The sequence below is a fragment of the Cyprinodon variegatus genome, unplaced genomic scaffold, assembly GCF_000732505.1.
Source record: "Cyprinodon variegatus isolate N-32 unplaced genomic scaffold, C_variegatus-1.0 Scaffold878, whole genome shotgun sequence".
In the NCBI taxonomy this organism is placed as follows: domain Eukaryota; kingdom Metazoa; phylum Chordata; class Actinopteri; order Cyprinodontiformes; family Cyprinodontidae; genus Cyprinodon; species Cyprinodon variegatus.
The window spans coordinates 237682-264377 of record NW_015151331.1 but is presented as its reverse complement, the minus strand read 5'-3'; the positions used below and the strand labels follow the sequence as shown (position 1 = coordinate 264377).

General features: G+C 37.5%; 1 protein-coding gene across 3 annotated transcripts in view; it reads right to left on the bottom strand.

Moving 5' to 3' along the window:
* Positions 1-24044, bottom strand: part of suclg1 (succinate-CoA ligase, alpha subunit) — a 29118-nt gene extending 5074 nt beyond the window's left edge. For 2 of the 3 annotated variants that reach the window (XM_015397647.1, XM_015397645.1), the window contains exons 1-9: positions 23931-24044; positions 20336-20436; positions 15861-15977; positions 15485-15697; positions 15046-15103; positions 12542-12625; positions 9286-9437; positions 4283-4471; positions 1019-1037 (exon numbers count right to left, since the gene is read on the bottom strand). In XM_015397647.1, coding sequence (XP_015253133.1) covers positions 1019-1037; positions 4283-4471; positions 9286-9437; positions 12542-12625; positions 15046-15103; positions 15485-15697; positions 15861-15977; positions 20336-20436; positions 23931-23964 — 967 coding nt within the window. In that variant the 5' untranslated portion in view covers positions 23965-24044. The remainder of the gene's footprint in view (positions 1-1018; positions 1038-4282; positions 4472-9285; positions 9438-12541; positions 12626-15045; positions 15104-15484; positions 15698-15860; positions 15978-20335; positions 20437-23930) is intronic. The other variant, XM_015397646.1, reaches the window with a different exon arrangement.
* Between the last annotated feature and the right edge of the window lie 2652 nt (positions 24045-26696).

Genomic DNA, 26696 nt, shown 5'->3' with positions numbered 1-26696 from the left:
TAGCACTGCCGCCTTGCAGCAAGCTGGTTCCTGGTTAGATTCCCGGCCCGGAGTCTATCTGCATTAAGTTGCATGTTCTCCCTGAGTATGAGTGGGTTCTCTCTGGGTACTCTGTTTCCTCCTACAGTCCAAAAACATGACTGTTAGGTTAATTGGTTTCTCTAAATTTTCTTTAGGTGTGAGTGTGTGTTGCCCTGCAATGGACTGGTGACCTGTCCAGGGTGTACCCCGCCTCTCGCCTGTAGACAGCTGGAGATAGGCACCTGCACCCCTCACAACCCCGCTTGGGACAAGCATGACAGAAATGGATGGGTGGAGGTATTTACAATTTGACATGTTTAATAACTTTAACATCTTTATTTTAATGAATCAATGAATTTTTAGGGTTTCTTTTTGGTAGTGTGCATTTTGTAATCTCCACGTCTCAAAGGGAAAACTATAGCTGTAACATGCTTATGCCTACATGACATGCTTTGATACCAGTATCAAGAAAACTATGGAAAAAGAATAAACAGACCAAAAATGCAATGTTTGTGAGACTTTTCATAAATTAGAAAGAACAAATACGAAATGGGAAGAAACCACAACAACATGTCAAAAATCAAACGACAGATGGACACATTTCTGACTGAAACTTCATTTACCAGACAAAAACCGGGGATGGAGAAAGAGACTCAGCTTCCAGAATCATCATGCACAAACCGGGGTACACATTTAGAAACATGTCAAACGAGGGGGAGCAAACACAGCAGATGGAACAGCCTAGTGGCTCTGAACTTCAGTTTATGCTGGGATTTGCAACATGCTTTGAGGGAAGATAAAACTCTGTTCGATAGATATGGATGTTGGAGAAATCAGAGTGTTTATCATGTTAGAGAAAATGAAATATCACAGCTCTAAGAGGATTTTATCCTTCATTCAATTGAAATTTCTTGTAAATGTTTTGGTTGGTCAAAGAATGTTGCACATTGTAAGGTCAACTGATGGAATAGCATATTAAATCATCAGCATTACATACCTTTCACAGACTTCATCACCTGGTAACAACAGAAACAACCTTTTTTTACATATGGACGTACATGAAGGCTATATACAATAACAAGCAGGGGTTTTCAAGATAAACAGACAAGGAACCACTGGTTTATCCAAACACTAAATCTACTAAAGATTACTAAGAAGACAAAAAACTCCAACAATGAGATTATTAAAAGTCCAAGATTTTTGTAATAAAATCTGATCCAAGATATTTTATTTACCATATTTTTACGACCATAAGTACTAGAAGGCGCAGTCTCAGTTATGTGTGCCATTACTGTATTTAACACACACATAAGGCGCACTGGATTATAGGATGCAGGTTTTATATACCGCTACATATCCTCTACTACATTTAAATACCTCTACTACGTATTTAAAAATAGAGCGGGAGCAAAACTGAGTATGTTTGTGCTTTATTCATGTATTTATTACGAAGTATTAATCAAACCTGGGAGCTGGCCGTGAGACAGACACATTGCTGATGACACAGAGCGCTATGATCACTCCTCTGAAACAGTTTGACGCATAAATTAACTTAAAATGCAGAAATCTGCCGGCAGAATATGTTCGCTTTTATTATCCTGGTGCCTGCAGTTTAGATTGTACCAGTTAGTTCTGACGCGCGGCTGAAGCATTGACTTTGCATGTAAACTCGCTGCTTCTGCTGCGCGGTTCACACCAAAGTCGAGCGGTTGAAGTTCCTTTGTCAGACCTCCCGCAATAACAGCAAGCACAGCGTTCATTTGTTTCACCATGTTTTTCACATCAGCTGTGAGATGGGCACGCATGGAGTCACAGATTAACAGCGATGGTGATGAGTGGAAAAAAACCACCTGGTCTCCTTACATACACCTGCCTCAGCCACTATTTCATCATCTCCTCAATGAGGAGACGAGGAGTTCTGCATAAAGCACATACCGTAAATTCTCTAATATTGGCCTGTATTCCAATAGCGGCCGGGTCTCTAATAATGGCCGGTCTCGCTGTCAGAGGAGGTAAATAATGGCCGGTCTCTAATACAGGCCGGGGCTATAAACGTTTTTTCTGGGCATACCTCAACATTATACTTGTGGTAGTAAGTAACATACAAGTACCACAGCCCTGCGCAGCTGAACGACAAGCCCTGCTGCTGCCCGTCTGCGCGAGGAAGAGAACAGACACGCAGCAGAACAGGAGGAGCAGCGCGAGTGATGAGGAGAATAAAGGGAGAGATGAAGAGGAGGAGGAAACTGAGGAGGAGAATTAAACAGAATTGGAGGATTTTTATATATTTTTTTTACTTCAAACCAAGCGAGACATGGTAACTGTACTTTTTCAATAAATGAACCTAGTGTTTTATAGGTTCAAATAGACACAAAATCTCATTTTTATTCATTCCACTGGTAGTCTGTTTTGCTCAAATAGCAATAGAGGCCTGTCTCTAATACTGGCCTCTATCCAATAAAGGCCTGGACCGCGATGCACTTGAGTGAAATAAAGGCCCGGGCCTATATTAGAGAATTTACGGTACCTGTTCTTTTATACACAATCCATGCCCACACTTCCCCCTTTAACGTTCTAATGATGGTCTCAAACGTCCGCAGTAACAACACACATAGGGCGCACCGCACTATAGGGCGCTCCACACATTTTGAGGGGAAAAAAAATACGTTTATATGCGCTTTATAGTCGCGAAAATACGGTAAAAGGTATATCCCTGTCTATACATAACAATACATTGGCCAGGTGATATTTTTGGCTGATATTGGTGATTTCTTTTGTATCATCTTTGACCTATACATGCATGCATTTGCATTCAGCAGCTATGTTTTGAATTATATGCTAATAAAACTTTCTTTGTGTTACTACTGTATAATTTCTAATGAAATGTAGGGATGCAACAAACGATTATTTTGCAAATCGATTAATCTAAAGATAATTTTTTTGATTAATCCATTAATAATTTGATAAGGTTCCTTAAAGTCGTGGGGAAACGGCTGTTCTAACCATTGGATTCCGAATTCTCCTGAGTGGTGCCCGAATTTACAGAAGTGGATAAAGTGAATGTGATTGGTCGTTTATCATGGGGGCGGGATTGTTCTTGAGGAAGATTCAAAAGCATGTTTGGTTGTGGCCGGTGTCTCTGAAGCATCTTGCTAACCAGTTAGCAACTTAGTGCTAGTAGGTTCCCAATGGGAAATTACATTGGGTCCAAGTAGCACTAAGAAACGACAAGGAACGCTATGGACAGCGGAAACATGCAAGAGGAGGAGAATTTTGTGTCAGAGGTTGTGGATGAGTCTCCTCCGTCATACATTCTTTATTTAGAGGAGAAAAACAGCTTCAAAGTTGTTGAGGAAGAGGACGCCAGGGCGGCAGAAGTTTCATTTGTTGTAGAAGGCTTACAGCCGTACATGTTTGAGCCCTTGCCTCGCAACGCTGTCAGTTCTAATAGCTCTAAGGCTGATGAAGATACAAACGTCCATCACTGTGAACACTGGGACGGAACTCAATGGTAAAGGAAATTATTCTTATTTCAACCGTTGCGTATATTAGCTGCGGCATATCAATCAAGATGCTATGACCGAAAAAAAATTTGATTGACAGATGACCGTTGATATATGATTTGCCAAAATTTAGGTGTACAAGCTGACGTATAACTAACTGGCCAGCATAACGGAAAAAAAACACAGATTTTAAGACAGGAATTTAAAAATAATAGTAGTTCTGATAAAGAGCACATTTATATACATGTTTAAGCCAGAATGATTTGACATTCAAATATGACTTCCATACGACTGTAAAGAAGTTTTTTCACGAAATTAAACCAGGTGAAACTAAAACTTTTCCACTTCAGGAGTTCTGGATAGAGCAGATCAACAGGTGAAAAAGTTTTTTTGTTTTTTTTATCTTAAGTCCAAATTATTTAGATTTTTTTTTTACAATCTTGGTATAATTGGGTTGCTCTTTAATCTAAAGCCATGTTTTAGAGTCTCTATACTCCAGCTAATGATTAATCGATTGCTAAAATTGTTGAAGATTATTTCAATAAACGACTAATCAGGATTAATCCCATGAATTGTTTAGGCCCTAATGAAACGTAAATATACAAAGAAAATGATATTGACATCAGGAATCACTCCCAAATAACCACCAACATGTATAGGGGTTTGGATAGACTGACATTCAAATAAATCTCTTCTATAAACTAATTCTATCTCCCTCTGCTTACATTTGTAGTTGCTGTTGTTCACTGAAGTCTCACCTTGTACATTGTGCTCCCCAGCTGAGCAGGGGACATGCTGACCACAACTCCAGCCGACTGGAGAGCTGCAATCTTCTCTTTGGCTCCGCCTTTTCCACCAGCAATGATGGCGCCGGCGTGGCCCATCCTGCGGCCGGGGGGAGCTGTCAGCCCCGCGATGAAGGACACCACAGGCTTGGCGTTATCTCCCTTAGAGATAGAAGACAGGGGGTGGAAAACAAAGCAAAATAAGCTCTAATTATTGGAGCTGAACAGAAAAAAATAAAAAGAGAAAGACCAGTGGGAAAAGTGTAATTTGTTTAACAAAGCAACAGGAGCAGGAGAGTCTGTACCAAAATAGAAGGAATTAGTTTTCTGCACCTGCATTTTATTCATTCATTAGAAACAAAGCCCCTCGTGCCCTCCCACTGGAGAATACCATGATAACACGCAAGTCTAACCAGTCATCCCTGTCTAAGCCAGCGTTATTAAAACAAAGGGTCAATCAAGCCATTTAATTGCAGGGGCGGCGGTGTGACCAGATAGGGGCTCAGGCTCCTGCCATTTCATATCATCTCATTTCTGAAATGGTAATTAGTCATGCAGCCAGTGATTAGCTCAGCGCTTGTCTGCGCTACTTGCTCATTGATGGATGTTACATTCAACAGTTAAGATCATTTCCAAGGTGAAGAGAGCTAATTTTTCATCTTCAGCCATAACATCATAACCAGATAGAGGGACAGAGCCTTTGCTTGTGCGTAGCAGCTAATATTTCATACTTGGGTATAACAACATAATTGCAGGGGACGGCTGTGTGCGGGTGTACAGGCTGAAGCTCATCTGGCAGACAGCATTCAGAGAGCGAATGTGGCATGTTTAACAGCCAAAGCAATACAGCAAGGTCCTTCAAAGACACACACTTCTGCTGGCGCTTCAGGACTAAATCTAAATATGACACTGGCAGGGATGAGATGGCAGTTCTTAATATACATAAGCCCAAGATAACTTTTGATAATTGAGACTTAGCAGGGCACACATCGTTCAAGGAAAAGTCGAGGGCTCTGGAACAGAAAGCATGGCCAACGTAAAAGGTTAAGACTCGCAGAGTTATACAAAGAGTTCAGGTATATCACAAAAAGCTTTGTATATGTTAGAAGCATCTGTTCTAACCAATGAAAGATTGATAGCAAAACAAACAAATTAGCCGAAAATAGTTGACTCAGAAATCAAAGCACATTCTCAATACACAAACCGCCCTCATGTGAATCCAGCCTTAAATCTACCTCAAGCAAAGCAGGTTTAATTACTCTATTAATTCCTGCCTCTCTTGGCACTAAGTAACAATTCAAAGAGGGAGGTAATGGGGTGGGGGGGATGTGCTGCTATTCGATTCAGCCGTCTTTTGTCTTTCACTGTTAGAATTACAGATTTATTACATTCATTAAGAGACCGATGGGGGAGTTTCACAGTTTCTGTTTGCCAACATGACAGGGGAAAAGCTTTGCTCCATAAACACAAACTAAAGCCGACCTCAGACAATTTTTGCTTCCCATAAACATGACTGGGCGGTAGGAGTAACTGGAATGTACAAACATTTGACAAAAACTAAGCTCACTGTAGCATCTGACATTTCTGCACTGCAAAAATGATCTAGAACTAAGTCAAATTTTCTGAAATTAAGTCTATTAAGTAGCTGAATAAGATGATTTGTCAAAGTAATTAAGATGCACTTGAAATAAGACAATTGTTTTTTTTCTCATTTTAAGGCAAGGCAAGGCAAGGCAGCTTTGTTTGTATAGCACATTTCAGCAACAGGGGAATTCAAAGTGCTTTACATAAAATCAGTTAAAAAAATAAATAAAACACAGAAGAAACAGTTAAAAATAAAAACAGAATAAAAATTACAGTGCAGTATAAGAGATTAAACAGTAAAGAAATGAGTGCCATTTAGAGAAAGGCAACATCAAAAAGAAAGGTCTTCAGCATTGATTTAAAACAACTGAGTAGCAGCAGACCTGCAGGTTTCTGAGAGTTTATTCCAGATGTGAGGACCATAGTAACTGAAAGCTGCTTCCCACTGTTTAGTTCTGACCCTAGGAACAGAAAGTAGACCTGTCCCAAATGACCTTAGAGGTCTGGGGGGGGTCATAGTGTACTAGCAGGTCAGAAATGTATTCTGGCCCTAAACCGTTTCGTGATTTATAAACTAGCAAAAGTACTTTGAAATCAATTCTTTGAGACACAGGAAGCCAGTGTAGGGACTTCAGAACTGGAGTGATGTGATCCAGTCTCTTTGTCTTAGTGAGGACTCGAGCAGTAGCGTTCTGAATCAGCTGCAGCTGTCTGATTGTTTTTTTTAGGGAGACCTGTAAAGACCTCATTACAGTAGTCAAGTGTACTGAAGATAAAAGCATGGACAAGTTTTTCCAAGTCCTGTAGACACATAAGTCCTTTAACCCTTGATATATTAAATGTAAATCATCTTGTTCCATTGGCAAATTGGTTCACTTACCTCCTCAATTCCAGAAAAAATGCACTTATTTAAAGAAAATTTTATTTTTTGCAGTGTGCAAAAGCTCAAATAGTGCGGTTAACATTATCTGACATGACAGAGAAACTAAGTGTAATAAAACTGAACAATGTTTCACCTTTTGGTGTAATAAGTCTAATATTTAATTTATTAATTTCTTTAAATTATTTCTAGAAACAAAATGGTTTTAATTCCGGGTAAATAAAAAATAAACCTTGGTAAAAGTAAATAAAGTAGTATTATAGACAAAAATCTAAATTTTAAATTAGAATTTCCCTCTTGGATCAAATCAGTCCTAACATTCAGCTAATGGAGGTTTATTCAGGGGTTTCTTTTCTTTTCATGGGTAACCCAGAGTGACTCAGAAAGATCTGGGCTTTAAGTAGTCCAGAATATTCCATGTATAAAATCCCAACAGGCTTTGGTGGATTAACTGGTTAGTTTTGGTACCATTGTTGGGTTTCAGGGTCCAGTTTAGCTCTAAGTTTTATTTTAGCTGCTTCACTATTTGGTTTAAATGTCCTTTGTTCTGCTTCCAACTAATTGAAGTTTCATATTGTCAGTGCATTTTAAGAAAAAGACTAGAAGGAGCCTGCTTTAAGCTTGGTATAGGGTTTTTCTACTTTTCACCTCTTTGAATTCTTTACCAGATATATCAGGCTACAGTGACAGTTTGTTCACTCTCACTGAACCAACTAGCAGGACATGAAAAACCAAAAGTGTGGTTTCCTAACAGGGCACAACTCCTGCAGGGTATCAACTGTTCTTAAATATTGTTTTCACATATAAAGTTCAATGCTAAAGAAAACGAATGAGACACTTTTGAACTAATGATCTGGTCAGTTAAGCAGTTGTTGGTGTTAATTAAATTAACAAGAGGCACACGACCAGGAATGATTTTTTTTAAGCGTAAAAACTGTCATTACTAGAAGCATGAGGTGATACTTGGAGCTCAAAGAGGATGTAGAGTAAGTCCAACTCCACCAGGATGGCACATCGAGCTATTTCTTGAAAGTTTGCTTGGTCTCCCAGCACAGTCTCAAGGCGGTGCGAATGTCTATGACCAAAACAAACTTCTTGAATTTAGCCTCAGGGTCCCACGTACCCTAGTAGGTCCTGCGCTGACCTCCGCCGGCATTTTCTACAGAACCATGGAAACAGCAGGTTCTGCACTTAAGCTTTGTTCTTCTCTTTTTTTTTAAAGAGCAGCTTCACTCAGATGTAAAAGGATCTTGAGAGGTGGATAAGCGTTATGATGCCTTCAACATCATTTAACATAGCTGGTTCTGTGGTGGGTGAGTTTTGATCTTCAAAGGCAGATCCATAGAGGAACTGCCTTTGCCATTAGGCATCAGGAAGACATTCCAGACTAATTGTTAGAACTTTGGCTACTGCAGGATAATGCCCAGAATACATATGAGCTTCTTGAAGCAATACAAACTCCTAAGTACCATTTTAAGTTGATGCAATGACATTTGAGCAAATTGGACTAGCCTGTTCCGTGCGTTTTTCAGTCTGCTTTCCCTGGTACTCTGGATTAAACCCTGTGCGGGTTGATAAATGTTATTTTCATCTAATGAAGTGGAATCCTTTTGTTCCTTACAAATTATGCTACCAAATAGCTTTGGTCGCCGGATTCAAACAGCTACTGCTTTTAAGAGTCCTATTTCAAATAGTCTCAAAGGATGAAAAGTTCAATTTAATTCAAAGAGAAAACATTGTGCTCTGTCAAATTTGTACGACGCCTCCCGACTATTAAAAACGTGATTCAAGAGCACCGTTTTATGAACCATTTTCTACACATGCAACTTTCAAAGGGGGAATCTGCAGCCTACCCCTACACTCTGCTGGGCTTTTCATGCTTGTGTTTCATTTGAACTGTCCCTCACTGTCAACACTGTGTGATTGGGTGGGGGGGGAGGACTGTTTGTACTTTATTTGTTCAGTCACAGTAGTTATTCTCCTGAGACACCAGCGGCAGATTTGCATGCATTAGAGCAGTGGAGGGCAAATCAAATCCATTTCTCAGCTCAAGAGCACCAAGCACACACATTCAGAAACAAACAGAGCTAAATTAGCACGCTAAAAAGTAATCCACATGGCACGACTTCAGACCTGAAGAAGCTGTAAATGTGAGCAGCAGACTTCAGCCGCATTGTTACATCAGCCAAACATCTGCTCCCTCACAAGTAAAGATCAGAAGATTCACAGCTCATCAGAACGGCCAATTTCTTAAACATGACCTGCGAGTCACACCGTCATCCATCTGTCACTTTTTACCTTGATCACATAAATCACCCATATAAAAGAAAGCCTGAGGCTGTGATCAAAGAAACAGAAGGACAGCTCAAACATATTCTTAGCACATGACAGGTCCCTGTCATCATAGATACCATTGGGTTTGGAAAAAAGGGTTACATCTTAATTGAATTATTGGCTGATGTTAAAACACATGAGGAGCAGTAGGTAAGGGGAAGTTTTGTCATTTGCTCACAGTGTTGTGCTGCTTCAGGTACTCTGCAGCATTCTCCTCAGCATTCCCTCCAATCTCCCCGATGAGGATGATGCCCTCTGTTTTAGGATCCTGCAGGAACACCTCCAGACAGTCTATGAAGTTTGTGCCATTAAATGGATCGCCACCAATACCTTGCAGGACAATAAAACACACACTTAAGCATCCAAGAATATCGAAATGAAAAGGTATGCAAATATAACCACAGAAAGCTGATAAAACCTGATGAGAACCAATGAAACAGCAAAGGAGCAGGTTACTGCTTTTCTTTTATTTTTATGATTAGCTGTTAACAGCTGTTAATTTAACTTTCTTTCAGACCAAGGCAGGATAACTTTTATTATTACCTACAGCAAGCCAAAGGTTTTTCCTTATATTTATGGTCTTTACCAACACCTGACAGAGAGTCGGGCTCAAAGTCATGAGTTTGTCTCAAATGAAGTGCCTTGAGCAGGCAGCTCACAGCTGGTTTGTTGCAACTTTGTACCATGAAAATAGCTCTGAGACAAGAAGCAAACCTTACTAACCCACAAGAAGCCAAATTACAAAAGCAACACACCTCAGAGCAGCAAATATCTACGGAATCTTGTTTGAAATAAATATAAAGTGGTCTGAGCTGTGATTTGTCTTTTTTTTTTGTCCATCTTTAACCTTTACAGCCACGCTTTTTCCAAGAACAGCACTTTTGCATCTACAAACCACATTCTAAGACTTATTTTACAATCCATAGAAATATGGGAGAACATCCACATAAAAAAATAATAATGCAGTATTAAAAGGTTATGAATGTGGGGGGATAAAGATGCTTTCTCATATTTATGGCCAAACCAATATAAGATGCATCTACTAATGTTGAGAACTGCACTGGTTCCCACAATGCATTATTAACGAACCAATATTTCTATGGCAACAACATAAAAGTGTAGAAAGAAGTCAATCTGCTTCATGATTGCCAGTATGAGCAGCATGAGACTATCGTTTGTGTTATTTTTTTTATTTTATTTTGTCGAATTAAAAAACTAAAACTGTACTTCTAGAGTGTCCGTAGGAGCTGTAGAGGGGAATGCTCCATTGGTCTTTACAAAAACAAGCAAAACAGTAGATCACCACCTTTTAAAAACAAAACTTAAGAAACAATGTTTTTGTATTTTATGTACTCTAACTTACAGGTTTAGCAAAATAAAGTCATAAACTGTTTAAAACATTGAGATAATTTGACAATAGAGCTTCAACTTAGAAAGACCTGAATTAATTTACTGTAAAATGTGTTTTTTTTTGTTTCTTTTCTGTTTTGCCAACCAAACTTTGCTAAGAAAAGATAACAGTGCAGTGCCTAAAAAAATAAAAAATAAAAGGAACCAAAAAAGTAAGATTTCCAAAGGTAAAATAATTAAATACAAAAAAATATATATATATATTTTAGTTTTCTTTCTTTATTTTATGTTTTTAAATCATGGTTGTTATGGGGAGTGGTGGCCTAGTGGTTGGAGTATAGAGGTTGGAATCATGAGATTGTGAGTTTGAAACCCACTCCCTGAGCAAAGTAGCCTGACGTAGTCCGACTCAATTCTAGTCAGAATATGAGTCTGATACTGCTCCATAGAGCTGTGATTATGGGGCGTGTTTCGAATGAACCAGGAAAAAAAATGCCTCTGCACTCAATTGGATAGACCTACAACCAATAAGAGCAACGGAGTGCGTGACGTATGTTAAGCGAGGCATAGTTGTTGTCCACAAAAATCAAAGCGTGCAGTTTCACGCCTATAATAAGAAGATGAGCCTTGATCGCGTTTCTCTGTTCCTCTTTTAAAATTAATTTCCTGTCGATATCTTCTAGAACAGACCTAATAGCAGAATCTACACACCTCAACTCTCCAGCGGCAGCCAATGTTGTTGTCACCCAAGCGCGCTTTGGTGACGTGGTTGATTACATTACTGTTGATCATCTGTCCATCATCGTATAAAGCCCGCCCTGACAATTTGATTGGCCCGCCAGATATTGTGCGAGCATACTCACGCTACTATTGAGCAATGCCAGACCGAACTTCCCGACCTCAAACGTTGTGGGCGGGACTAAGTTCGGAATGGCATCCAGGCTATGAGCAAAGACCCTTAAAGAGTGCCCCCCAGGCGCTGTACAATGGCAGCCCACTGCTCCCCAAGGGGATGGGTTAAATGCAGAGAGGGAGTTTCGTTGCGCTGTAATTGTGACAGTGTAAGAATAATAAAAAATGCTGGGGAAAAAAAATTGTTGAGTTGAGAGGGAAATGGAGGGAAGGTTGCAGCACTCTTGCATGAAGTTGTTCCTGAATGAGGAGTCACAGTTTCATATTTTCATTAAAATTAAGACAGTGGAAACATAAAGGATGCTTTTAAAAATATATATATATTTTTTATGACATGTCATGACCCCTCTGAAGCTGTAAAAGCTATCAGATAAAAGGTTGAACAGAGGACAGCAAACCTGCTATTCTAGCCTTTTCAACTTACAATGTGTAATTAAAGTGAATCATGGCCTGCAAGCTCTCTGAGCCAATAGCGTGGGATCAAAATTATGTTGGAAAAAAAAAGGCAGTTTCTCTAAAATAAATGACAAAATTAATTATATGACCAGAAATAAAAATGAGGCTGATATTAAGTTCTGGACTATCTATAATTTGCAGCCCAAAGGAACCTCAAAGATTTTAAACAGTGTCAAGCAGCCCCACAGTCTTAATGAACTTTCTAATATTTAACACTGTTGCAGCTTTGGCTTCATAAAGCCTGACTGGAGGGATACTCCATAATTAAACTGTTTAAATAATGATGAAGCTGAATTTTACTCAATATGTCCAAGATGCTCCATAATAAAATACTAGTGAGAGGGAGTCCGGCTAATGGATCTGTAAAAAGTCTGATTTCTATCCGTATGTGTTCTGGGTATCAATATTTATGTAATGCTGCATTTGAATGTTGTCAATTATAAATGTCTTGAACTGAAAAAACAATAAATGGTTCAAATATTGCATTGTCTAAAGTTCCATGGAAGGCATCATGCATGTTTTCCTCAGCCTCAACAGTTTGCAAGTTCACCATGACTCATGACATATAGAGGATCAGTTTAATCGCATGCTGCTATGAGCAAATAGCAGTTTTTTCCCCAGAAAGCCCAATTTTACTTTAATCCTACCTAGTAAATGTGTTTAATGAAACTAAATGTGTTTAATTGAATGTATGTAACATGTCAGCAGTAACTCACCGACACAGAGTGACTGGCCCAGGCCTACTTGTGTAGTCTGATGCACAGCTTCATATGTCAGGGTACCCGATCTTGAAACGATGCCTGAAAGAGAGATTTTCAGAGACATTGTAAAGCATGTGGATATCTCATTTCCATTTTTAACGTTTTAACGGAATGACTTCATCGTGCCAGTGAAGATAAACAAGTCTGTTACCTTAGCTTTGAAGCAGCTCTTGCACAAAGAAGCCAGTGGATATTATTATTTTGTTCCATAAAAACCAACATTCTGTAAAGGTTCACTGGGTAACTACACATGATGCTTATCAAGCTGTCGATTGCAGGAGATCTTTGAGGGATTTTATAGAAGGTTATAAAAAGAAATGCATTAGCATTGAGTGTTTTTCCATTTCTATTCCTTCACATGCCCGCCGTATAAAGGTTGTTGCAGACGGACGACATGTCTGGGTCGTGACCTTTTAATCAGTCCACTCCACTGACTTGCCTGACTTGGCAAGCATTCTAACAAGAAGAAAAGGTTTTTAGCAGGACTGGAATGTTTCTCCAAGGAAGAGAGGGCTCTATGAGACACAGGGGCATTTAGAAAGAATTGACTCTGCTCTCAGAGTGTTGTAAAGTGTTTATTTTAGAGTGTTGTAAAGTGTTTGTTAGAGGACTCATCCTGCAACAAGTTCACTGTGAGCAGGATGATTAGAGAGGCAACAGTCTTACTAATAATAAATGCAGTGAATCTTGGAGTCATCAAGTCTGTGTAACAATCATCATGGTAACCAGTCTTTTTTGGAGGCCTGAAAAGATCCTTCTCTGTCCTACTAATGAATGTAAAGATTTGGGTTTTGCTGAATTCTGTTGGGACTTTAAATGGAATCAAATAAAACATTTCAGGATGAATGTATGAAAAAACATTAGGTTTAATTGAAACTCTGATATGCTACCCCGGAAACCTTGTTAAAATGGATGGCACCCCTAAAATCCCAAAGTTTTTAATGTGAAACTCTGGGAGCCTTTGTTGACAGTAGCTACTAAAGAGTTTGTTTCTACAGTAGAAAAAAAGACCCAACTATTTCCTCCAATTATTATTTTAGTTTTAAAGCATTTTAACTGGCTCCATTGTGCGGGGGTTGTATGGCGAAAACGTTAACAAACACAGAGCTTTCATTTTATTTGGAAAAACATTCACTTTTATTCTCCAGAGCATGCTTCCTCATAATACATTTTTTGTAGATACCAGGAAATCAGGGCCCCACAGTTAACAATATATAGTCTCATTTTCAACTTTTAGAAACAACAAACTAGAATTGGTTCCCCAGGAGGTTAAAAGTCCCAAACTTTGTAAATATTATGGAGGACTTAACTCTGCCCTACTGGCACAATGGGGGTTATTTGGTGGTCTGACAGCAGGAGTTTTAATAATTGCATCACTAGTTATTTTGATATATATAAATAAACTGAGTTAAGTGACTAAATTGTAAAAAAGAATATCATGCACCTGCAATAAATAAATACTTCAGGGGTGCAGCAGAGGTGCCAGTAAATGTGACCAGCACTAGCCTGATAAACCACACTGATAAACCAGACTAAATGTGAGATTAAAGATCTAATTTAGTCTGGCCCCGATGAATGAGACATCGGAAGGTTGTTGATGAGAACCCGTTTTTTTTTTCAAACTGCTGTCTGTGCCTATTGGCCAACGCTCTGACCAATGAGCTCACTGTGACGTAGTAAGCATGACAGAAAGCTGGTGGGGGAGCGTAAACAAACAGCCTGTCGGTAAAACGGCAAATACGTCCTTCTTAAAAATTAATGAGCGTAGAGCCTCTTCCTGCTCACGTTTCAACGAAAACCTCACGTCTAATGCTTCCAAAACTGATTCCAAAGCTGAGTCAAAAATCGCCATCAGAGCCAGCGGTCCTTCACGAACGACTATGCCAAGAGAGGACCACTGGTTGCCACTGTCCTCTCAACTTCGGAAATTGTTTTTTTAATTACGCATTAAATCAGTAAAAGAACCATATAGTGACACTTTAAAGTATAATATTCTCGCCTCAAATGATCTTAAAATGTACTTTTATTGAACAACAGCAACAGAAAGAGAACTTTTAACTTTCAATGGAGCGCTCCATTAAAAGCTGCTGCTGCCGCAGTGCATGCTACTGTTCAATAGTTGTTGCCATCTTCCTTGTTGTGCTTTCTCCAGCGTCGCGCAGCTTTGTCGTCACACCCTCAAAACCCCGCCCGCTTTGCATCCAGAAATTCAACACATCTCTGCGTTGTGATTGGCCCTCCAGTTCTAGGGCCTGGGGCATTGATCGAGGCTAGACCACTCGCAGGCAAACATGATTTTGGCCGCTGGCGGGTGGGGCTAGTTTACTAGGCTAGACCAGCACTACTTGGAATAAAAAATGCATATTTGTTGTTTATAAATAATATTTCAAAGATCTTGCCAAGTACATTTTTTAATGAAATAAAACAACTGTAAAGATTTAGAGATTAAATATTCTCACCAATTCTTCCTTTTTTGTGAATGTGTCCTGGCATAATACCAATCTTGCATTCTCCTGGCTGCAAAATAAAGACAGTAATGACATCTACTTTTTATAAAAAGACAAAATATTGTTTATTTACCAATATAAACTTGTATAAAATAAATATATAAACCAAATCATTATTGTTATTTTTCACAAATTCTTTTTCTAAAAAGCTGATCAGGAACCTCTTCTTTTTCAAAATAAAGCTTCATTTTCTGGGAATTGTTTCTTTTTACATGACCATAATCATATATTTGCAATAAGTAAAATTAATAAAAATAGATTTCAGTTTCAGATAATATCCTATTTATTCACTGAATTGAAAATACACAGCAGTCCATGTAATAAAAACTCTACTTGCCATCTTTTTTTAAACCCAACATCAGCATCATCATAAATTTGTGTGCATGCTTACATTGATGACTCCTGGGCAGTTGGGGCCTACGAGGCGGGTGGCGCTCTGACGCAGAAGCTTATGCTTGACTTTTACCATGTCCTGCTGGGGAATACCCTCAGTGATACAAACCACTAGGGGTATCTCTGCATCTATTGCCTCTATGATGGCTGCAGCCGCGAAAGGAGGCGGTACATAGATCACAGATGCATCAGCCCCTGTACCATCCTTTGCCTGAAACAATGAATGAAAGTTGTTGAAAGAAACTAATTCTGAGCTTATCAAACAGTGCCACCCAATGGTAGGTAGTTGTATAAACATCCAACACAGGGTAGATGCTTGTGCCCTTATTATCTGTTCTTTCCATATATTTAAACATGTAAAAAGAAAGACTTGCCTCCTTGACAGAGTTGAAGACTGGCAGACCAAGGTGTGTTTTCCCACCTTTACCAGGAGAAACTCCTCCAACTAACTGGGAGCCATAATCGAGAGCCTGCTGACTGTGAAACGTTCCCTACCAGAGAGGAAGAAACAAGAATCAGTGTGCATGTGTGAGTGATGAACACAGCTTCTTCTAGAGCATCACCATTGAGATATCATTGCAGAGACGTTTAGGAGAAAATATGCTTCCATCCAGGATTAATCACCTCAGGAGCTGGGTAAAGGCTGAGCTTTACGGGGGAAGATGAAGCCAGCAGAAAATTTATTTAGTGAGAAGGAATCGAAATGTCCTTCACAAATAAATAATGGTGTGATATTAGTTTAATCTCCTGGCAGAGCATTTGAAAAACAAATTAAAAAGCAGCCTGGGTATTCCCCTGTGATACTGGCTGTATAATATTTCGCAAGGAAGAGACTTTGCAGGGATATTTCACATGCTGTCAGCATCACATACTCCAAGGAGGAAGTGTGACATCTGTGGCGCAACATTATGGGAATTTTAATTATGACACTTCCAAATGTTTGCGTATAGCTCAGAGAACAATAATGGGTCATATCTGAAAGGAAACTCAAAAACAAATATAAAAGACAATAGTTTTTGACAAGAAAGACAATTCATATTCATTCTTTTTGCTGATATCTATTTCAGGTTTACTTTGAGGGCTGTCATTCCTTAGTCTCTCTTATCTCATTTGAAAGGATTCTAACATGAATAAGAATCATGTACTGTAGGTTCTTTGAGGTTGTAGTTGTAAATCCACCTGATAAACAAGGAGTTCAATGATTCACTAAAATTAACATTCTTTAAAGTGTCTGCTCTTAACCAAAACTAAAATAAAGTACTTAAATCACTTGTGGTTGGTTGATGTATCTACAGGCTGAAAATGAGTTTGAGCTTTTAGTTTAAATGTATCAATAAGTAAGTTATTTTTCTTTCAAAATTCGACTTGCACTATGTTTTCTTCGGCACCTTGTTTTTTTTTTCCCCACACTGTCTACATTTTATCACTGCTACGCTTTCAGAAATGGAAATGTCATGAGAGCTGTACAAAAACGAAATTTTGTGTACACTGTGTATACAAAATGACAAAAGTTGTCAAAGTCTAAGTAAGTCTAAGTCTTTCCAATGACAGATCGGAACAGATCAGTAGGAAATTGGCCAATCTTCTTATCCACTGGATAAATGATAGAAATGGAAAGTAAAACAAATATTTTCTGTCTCATCATCCTGTTTTGTAAGAACTCAAATTAAAGAAAAAGACAAAACAAACAAAAAAATATATATTCTTAAATTTATATTATTTCTATCAGTTTGAAAAGCTGTCAGGCTGACTTTGGATGATCTTAAAGGCATACTGCAGACTTTGTGACCTTAAGAGTCGATACATATGAGTTATTTTAAATGATTCCTCAGGCCAAAATACAGCACTTGACAGTAGGGCTGTGAATCTTTGGGATTCCCACAATTCGATTTAGAATCGATTCTTGGGGTCACATTTAGATTTTTTTCCGATTCTTTTAAATCCAAATGATTCGATTCAGAAAAGATTAATTTACGATTCAAAATGGTTCTCAGGATCTTTTGCGATAAAAACAAGCCTTGGATTTTGTTATCTTCTTTGCCCGTTCACAATTATGTGGCAGTTTTTCAAAGTGGTGAAGTGTGCGCTGGTCGTGTTGGCACTGTCTTTACTGAATTATCCAATTCTACCAAAAACTCTGGGTGATGTCTTTCGATATGAGAACTGGGATTTTAAGTACTCCCGAAATAATTAACTTTACCGTTGTGATCTCTGCAAATCGCATGAGTCATGTCAAGCCCTTTCTTATCTGGGCCAGATTGAAGGTAAAATCCAAAGGGTTTCCAAATGGTTGCTTTTAAAGACCGTGGAGGCGGTTGAATTTTTTTTTCTTTGTCCTCCATACTTTAGCGGCAACAAACACAGTAGCTCACACAACACTACACACCAATCTGTAGCCTGCTAGGCTAATGCTTGCATGTCTGTGCATAGCTCACGCTGCTCATTGGTTTCGCCAAACACTACGGTGCCTGATAAGGCACGTTCGCACCCACAAAAAAAATCGTTTTTGAAGAAAATGAGAATTCTGAATCTTTAAATGTTAGAAACAAGATTTGAGCTCAAATTGATATTTTTTCTTCACACGATCAATGCTATGAGCAGGGTTCCCCTTTTAAAATACTGCCTATGTAAGTTGGGAGAAGATGCACGATCGTTTGCCAGGTCGTGTGACCTTGAAGAACAAATCTCCTTACAGCAACAAGCTCTTATATCATCATGGAGCTAAGCCTTTTGCTCTACCATTTTTCTGCCTGCTCGACTACTGGTCATGGCTGAGGCAAGGAAACAGTTTAAACCTTCTGAGGAGGCTTAAAAGAGAAAAAGTGAAAGGGATCGTGCTCAAGGAAAAACGAGAGTCATTCATGGAAAGGAGTTTGTTTGCTGTTGCAGGCTCAAAGAAGAAGCCGGATGTAAAACCGATTGTCTCCTCTCAATTTTACTAACACTCCTAGTATACAGTAATATGTCTTTGTTATTATTTTTGATGTTACAAGTCTAGCCCCTCTAGTGGCCAAAGGTTACACAGTGTGCCTTTAAGTGTTTTGTTGTATTTCATTACCCGAGCACTGGAAATCACTAATCCAGCTTATTTTTTATATTGTTTTTTCTTTTTCTTTCCTGATAAACTATCTGGTTCAGATTTTTCCCCCTAAGAACTGTGATTTAATAATAATAATAATAATAAAATAAAATAATCAATCAACGGCCTCACTAATCACCTGAAAGAGAACAACAACTTGGACCAACTTGGGAAGACAAATGTCTTTATGCATGTCTTGGATAAACCTCAGATAGCTTATTATCAGAGATAGTTGCTTGGTAAACTTGGAAAGCACTCAGAGAGCGCAGATCTCTGCGTCGTAGCTCATTTCCCAAAATATTGTGAATTTCCACCTTCAGCTAATACCTGCATTCACATTATCTTTCAAAAACTTCCTGGATCCAGATGGTGATCCGGATCATCACCATAACTGAATCGTTACAAATGTTTTAGTTATTTTGAAAACAGACAAACAGAAGGAAAACCAACAAAGATGAAAACATAACCTCCTCGGTGGAGGTAATAATATTAATTACTGTTAGCAATATGCATCGATTTAAATGAGCAAGAATTGAACTGGCTTTAAAGCTGCAGGAAAGGAAGATCGGATGTTAAAGAGAGCATGTGATGAGAAGGTTGATCATTATGGCAAAATTAGGTAAACATTACAACTTATCACAATTATCACCTTCAAGGATCATTTAAAAATAAAAATTGTGAGTTTAACAAAAGCATCCAACTAAAATAGCAGAAACCTGTATTGGACTGTAATTTAATACGCTTAGATATTTCTGAGATAACTGGTGCAAAAAGTGATTTTCTGCCAGACTAACCCATAGAGGATGTAATCAGTTAAAGGCGAAGATAAAAACAATGCAGACGAAGCAGCCTTAGCAGAAACGAGAAGTGGAAATAAATGACCTTAATGAAAAAATGATAACTAGCCTATTAGGTAGAATTGGAAGCCATGCATCAGCATTTTCACCTTCATTTGTAATAGACTCTTTCACCCTGCTAACTCTGCTGTTTTTGGTGGTCATTACAATCCAAAATGTTGGGTCAATAATTTAGAAAAATTGCCTGCTTATCAAGCCAGGAGGACATGGCCGTGTGCACTCAATAGCACTTACTTCATTTCTCGTCTTCCTTTAATTACCAGGAGTGTTCACCGGAACTTATTTAACAACCTTAGATGTTAAACTGGAGAAACAAATGTGCCAAAGGACAGAGGGCGGATATGAATCTGTGAGAACCAGGCCTCTGGCTTATTGAGCTCACTTTGTCAAGACTTTTATCATCCTTGCCTTGTTTTAATGAGAACCTCCTCAGCTTTTCCATTCTTAAAGATTAACTTCAGGAATAAACAATCTGTCATTCAGATTTATTACTGTCGTCCTATGAATTGATTAAGTGTTGAAGGATTGTTGCTGGGATAAAAAAAAAAAGTCACAGTGAAAAATGAAAGTAATTCATTTTAAGACAGGACCTTATATAAAGGCAAAACAAAAACTTGCGGAAAGAAGTTAAGAATGTAGAGTATTTATGCCATGATATGATTCTAACAGTAGTTAATATCTAACCCACTGAGTGTTTAAAATAAAACCGCTTTGGCTATAAAACAATTACACCAATGTTTCCATTTCCAGCTCATACACTGGATAACACAGATATACTGCACGTTCTTCAATGGTTATAAAACCTGATAATTACTCTTTAAGTGAACTAATGAAAAGTTAAAGACTTTACTAAAAGTGTTACATGTATCTGAAGTGGTGAAAAGAAAGAATCCAAATGGGATTTGTTACCAACCTGCTTCCCTGTGAATCCTTGGCAGATGACCTTCGTGTTGTTGTTGATGTAGAGGTTCTTTCTCGTTCCTGTATAGCAGTGTCTGACTCCACTCTGCTGCACTGTTGGATCGATACAGAAGAAAAGCAACACAGGGAGCAATCAGGTGAAAGACATCAATACACAAGCTGACATTATTCCACAAAGCCTCTGGTGGACGTGGCTAGAAAACATTCAGTTCAATAAAATATCACTGATCTAATATTCAAAGAATACTTTTTCACATCTAAGGAAAATATTGAAGGGAAATTTTTAAGTTTTTCTTCATTTTAAGCCAAGTTAAAATCTCTCCACGGTATTGGCAGAAATCCCTTGTACTGTTTACCAAGCAACACTATCAGCTTTGTGCAGACTTGACGGCTACCTTTTAAAGAGGACAGATTTAAAACGTTTTTAGAATCAACAAATTTGCTTGCTTTTGCACTAGAGATGAGAGCATATCAAAAAGTTTGAGATACCGATTTGGCATGCATGCCTGTTTACAAAATACCACAGCAGGTCCCTACAGCTTCGTTTCACAGATTTTATTCTAAAAAGTTCCAGTGAACCGAGGTGTGAAAACTGATAGAATGGCAAACAGTGCAACACTGAGGCCATCATCTGGCAGAAAAAAACGTTTCCACCCGATGCTGGAATTGATATAAAAAACATGAATTTATAAGATTTTTTGACAGATAAAATGAAACAAACAAAACAAGGTTAAATTAGTTAATCATGTTAGCTACTTATTGAGTAAAAACCTTTACCTGGATGAGTTTCTGAAATGTCAACGTGAGCTTTGGGAATTAAGGGTGGCCTTTGTTTTTTTCCATGGCTTCCTGACATTTAATAAGCTACTTTATTAACCAACGTATAAAAGAAAAAAAAAAACAGATTTTTTTTCCGTAGTCTAAAAGTTTTAACTCAGTCATCACTCCACTCTGATCTCAATGATCCAAAGAGGAGCTAAAAGCTCCAGCAAAGAGGTTTTACTGCAGCTGAGAGACACAAAAATGAAAAAGGACTCAAGCCTAAAAAAATGTTTTTATCGATTCAAGAAGAGAATTTTAGATATGTATTCCTAATTGCACTATAGAGAAATACCTGCATCTTTGTCCTTTATTCCATAATCATAGATTAGCTGCTCCACGCAGTATAACAGTCATTAATCATCATAACACAGATGATCCAGGTTGCAGCATGAATGTTAAAAAAAGACGTCATTCTTTACGGGTTTGTTTTTCTCCTGTGATTGATGTGGATATTTAAACAATAAGGGGACACAATAGTCGATATTCAGGACAGGTTGTTTTTTAACATATGGATAATTCTTTTCCACACAGACAATCATTTGTTGATATGAGCTCAGGGTTTTGCCGTTTTAACAAAATATCTGTTGTCACTGAAACAGTTTGACTTAGAGAAAGTATCAATGACTCTAAAAATGTTGACATGTTGAATCATTACACCCCTAAACTTTAGTGCATACTATTAAGAGTTCATGTGAATGAACAACACAAAGTGCATAAATCTGAAGTGGAAGAAAAATTATAAATCTTTTTTTTTAAACAGTAGCTTCTTACATTTTAACAGAAAAAGAATGACATGCAGTTGTTTTCAGGGCATTTAAGACCTGAGGTTTTAATTCCATTTATAACCAAGTCTGATTCATTTCCTCTGTTGGTGGAAGTTTGTGTAGATGTGAATTAGGATGGACCAAAACATTGCCTGAATTATATTTTTTGGATACTATTAGTGTTATTTTTCTATTGGTATTAACCAATAGAAAAATGAGATTAAATGAAGCACAGGCACGGCTGCAGCCTGTGTCATTGTTAATGTTTAGTTTGATTCGTTTGTTCTTTATTTGGCTTAAATTGAGATTTATGTAACATTTGTTACCACTATCTCACTTGTATCATGGAAATGGAGGAAGGAAAAGCAATATTAGTTTCAAGAACTGGGCTGTAAATTTCACCAGCACAGCAATTAGTGTGTGGATCCCGGAAACATGGATATAAACTGAACATTCTCATGTGGAGTTTGGATTTAGGTTTGGAGTTTTATCTGCATAAAAAAAAACCAAATCAGCCAAAACAGCTCCAAGTTAGCAATATTATTTACTCCATTTGCTTGTAACTTACTTTATGTGTTTGTCATGTATGCTGTACAGATTTTTTTTTAGCAATTTGGTCAGTTGTGTGTTGTTGTTTTTTTAAGTGGTTAGTAATAAATGTGGCTTGGTAGACAAAACGTGAAAAAGCCCTTAGTCCTGTTTACTGTCCAACCTCTAAATAAAAACCAAATATCAGAACGGCTAAGACCTTCGGATGGAAAAGATGGTTAAAGAAGGTTACTCAGGTTAGATTAGATCAAATAGCTGTGACAGAAAACTGACTCAGTATGTCACCCTGAACACATTATACCCAAGGAGAGACACGGTAGTTGTAGCATCATGATGTGGGGATCATCCAAAGGAACGAAGAAGCTGTTCAGAGTTGATCGGTAGCGGGATAACAGCCGTAAACATATAACCACAACTATGATAAAACAGTTTTTTTGTGTCTGAATGGGCTAAATCATACTGAAGGTGAATGCCAAGATTAGAGTAATTATCAATCAATGCTCTGCATACAGTCCTATTCAACCAGCTATTTTTTTGTGAAAAGTAGGTTAAAGTTAGTTTCTGTAGAAGTGCACCGTTTGTGGAGACCAAACCCAAATAGACAGTTTTAATTGCAAAAAAAGGTTGTGTGAAAAAAACAAACAAAAAAACATGCAGAATTTGAGATTTATATTCATATAAGGGCTTAAAAACATTTAATGCATCATTTAGCTTCCCTTTACTTCACATCTAACCCCTTTTTTTATTTTATATGTTGAAGTTTATGATTATACCGAGAAGAAAAAAAACATCCAGGGTTTGACAGATCATTAAAAAGTCTTTTATAAAGTCTGAAGAGTAAAGCAGCCTGACTGACATCTATCAGAAAACAGCAGCAGCTGCAGCTCAGTGATTGAACTTTGGCCTCTTTCTAGTCCCATTTAAAACTGTGCAATGTCAATGTGCAAAGTTCAAACGGTCAATAGGAGTAAAGCTGTGCCAATGTCATAATCTAGCGTAGTACACGTTGCTATCTTTTCAACAAAACTCTAAATAATACGTGGAGCAAAGCTAAAGGCTAACATTATAGAGATAGAGGATAAATCCAACTGCAAGAAAGCTAAACCTGCGGCTAATTTAGCCACTTCAGCAGCAGTTGTCCAAACAGCTAACTGTGCTTCAAATAAAGTTAGCGGAGTCAAACACTGGGGATTGCATTCAAGAGTGAATGTATTTTTTTTTCCAACTGTGAATGAAGCTCTAAGCCAGTTGGCTAACTGTCAGGGAGCTTTCCCAGATTACTTTCGCCGCTGATGTGTCTGACTTTGAGGGCTCAGTGGGAGCTAACCCAGCTGTCAGCGCAGGGCTGCTCACTAAGCTCGGCAAAAATAAACAAAGTCATGTACTGTCTTGTTTAAACTAGACTATCAAACATCGCAAGTTGAAAAACTTGCACTCAAATAAAATACTTACAAAGCAGCCTGGCAAACAACCTGCTATGAGACATCTTCGGTCATTCAGCAATGACACCAAAGGCTAAGGACTGGCATGGAACATTTAGCTGACTTCAAATGGTCCAGTGAAACCAAGCGTACGCATGAGTCTGAAAATAGAATACATTTGTCATAATACACAAAGAATTACATTAATTAATAGAAAACGTGTTACATTATTTTTAAACGTGTGTAAAATATATATAATATTAAATATATGCGTTTTTATTATGTTTTTCCTACAGGCAAAACTGTTGGACTCTTTCACTCGCAGTGCACTCTGGATATTGAAGTCCTAGACAGATTAGATTTAAAAAAAAAGCGTGCTCTGGACATCGCTAGAGGGCGCATCAGTCTTATTCATCCATCCATCCATTTTCATTTTAGTAAAACTCGCTGAATAACTATGAAACAGACACGTATAAACTTGAAAAGACATGTTATCTGAGTTTTAATCTACAATACAAGAGAGGAGAGAGAATACAAATTTGAGTTATATTCATAAAGCCAGAACAACATTAGTACTAACACACTTTTAATAAATGTAACCAGCAAAAACACTTGAATTTACTTTACAGTATTCATTTTCCACGTTTAGGGAGCTTAGTCTTTTATGCATTTTTTCTTCAGTTAATCTGAATTATTTTACCATTTTGTTATTTCACAGCCAACCCCTCTGCCACTACTGAATGATTTTCTCAAAATTGTAAATGTTCAAAGCCCTTAAGATTTGTTTCTTTTGTACTTTCTACATGCACTTATTCTGAAATTGTTTTGACAATTCTTAAAACAGTTCTCAGTTCTTATTCAGTTTTCACAAATGCTATCAGTAGTTTTTAGGCTCTGTATAGCAGTTGTTTTCTAGTGGTTAACACATCTTACTCTATTAACCATGTGTTAATAACATTTGAAACAGCTTATTTCACATTCTTCGATTAATAACTTATAATGTTGCATTTTGTTGGCATTTCTGCATAGCATTTAAGATATATCTTCGCACAACCCTGGTGTATAATATATAGAGAAAGGGGCTATACATAAGTAAGCCTGGGCATTGATGGGAGATGAACCTAACTACATGTCAGCACAGTATAAAAAAAGAACAAAGTGACACAAGAATAGACCAAAATGTTGTTAAAGATTAAAAATGAACACTCACTTAAATGCTGCATTAGGAAGTACGCATGCAACAATTGATAACATTTTCCTTTATGCATTCTTGTGGAAACTTTTGCAAGAAGTGCAATAATACTCACCTATATGTTGAAACAGCAACTTAAAATAAGTTCAGATTTGTAGATGTAAATGTAGTTCTTACTAGAAATATAATTAGTGACATCTAAAATACAATTCTGACTAGGAGTGTTGTAATTGTGACAAGGTAGAATGCTTTAGTGCTATCTATAATAGAAATGTGACTAGTCAGCCTGTACATTTTATGTTAAAATGGAGCCCCATTTCTTTTTTGAAGGTAAGTCAAAATATGTTTTTAAGTATCTAAAACAGCATTTTGGATGGGCATTATTAAAATTTGGATATCTGAAATTTCAGTTTAACTAGTCATATATCAATAGTTGATATCTGTAATTATATTTATACTTTCAAGAACTGGATTTCTGGATATCTAGAATATTATAATGACTTTTGGTATCTGAATACTAATTATAACTAACAGTAACTCTATTATTGGGATCTGAAATTAGAGTTCATCCTCATCAGAATTCAGTTTTAGATGTTATTTTAAATATCTGAAATGTTAATTTTGACTACGAAGAAATGCATTTCAGACATTTTAACTATATATTAGGTCAAGCCAATAAATGTCAAAATGGCCACTTAAAAATTGTAAAGATTTGTAGGTATTTAAAAGTTTATTCTTATTAGGACAACAAATTTTTGGCAGCCTGAAATTAAATTTTTTGCTGGCAAAAATGTAATTTAGGATATCTATATACACATTTCTGGCTAGCAGGAATGTAGTTTTGACTAGGAAGAATCTTATTGTAGAGATCAACAAATGGAACAACAGAGAGGACAGGGCTTCTAAGAAATGTCAAAACGGACTGCCTGTTTTATGTTAAAATGGAGCCTCATTATTCTTTTGAAAGTATCTAAAAGTAAATTTTAGATAGGCATTACTAAAACGGAGATATCTGGAATTGTGATTTAACAAGACATGATATTAGTAATAAAATATCTACTAGTATAAATATATATTAGATGTCAAGATTTGGATTTTTGGATATCTAGAATATTATATTGATTTTTGATATCTGAAATAGTATTTCTGACAAGCAGTAACTCTATTATTGAGACCTGAATTAGAGTTCATACTCCTCGGGATTCATTTTTAGGTAGGAAGAAAGTTTATTTTAGATAAGTTGAATGTTATTTTGGATATCTGGAACTAAAAGCACATGAATGGGAAACGTGACGTCATTTGTACTAGTAAGAAATACATTTCAGATAACTTAAATGTATATTTTGACAAGGTAGAAATGCATTTCAGACATGTGGAGTACATTTTCAGTCTAGCTAGTGAATGTCAAATTGGCCTCCCTCCTTTTCTTCCTCATTTTAACTTGTCCAATCAGAAGGCACCAACTCCTCTGACAGCGATTGGTCACTAAGGTCACGTGTCACTGCTACGGAAATTCCTAAAGCCTTTTTACGTTCCGGTTGATCAGTTTCGCTGCTGTGGCGACATAAGGTTACGTACTGGCGTTGAGCTGCGCTCAGTAAACAG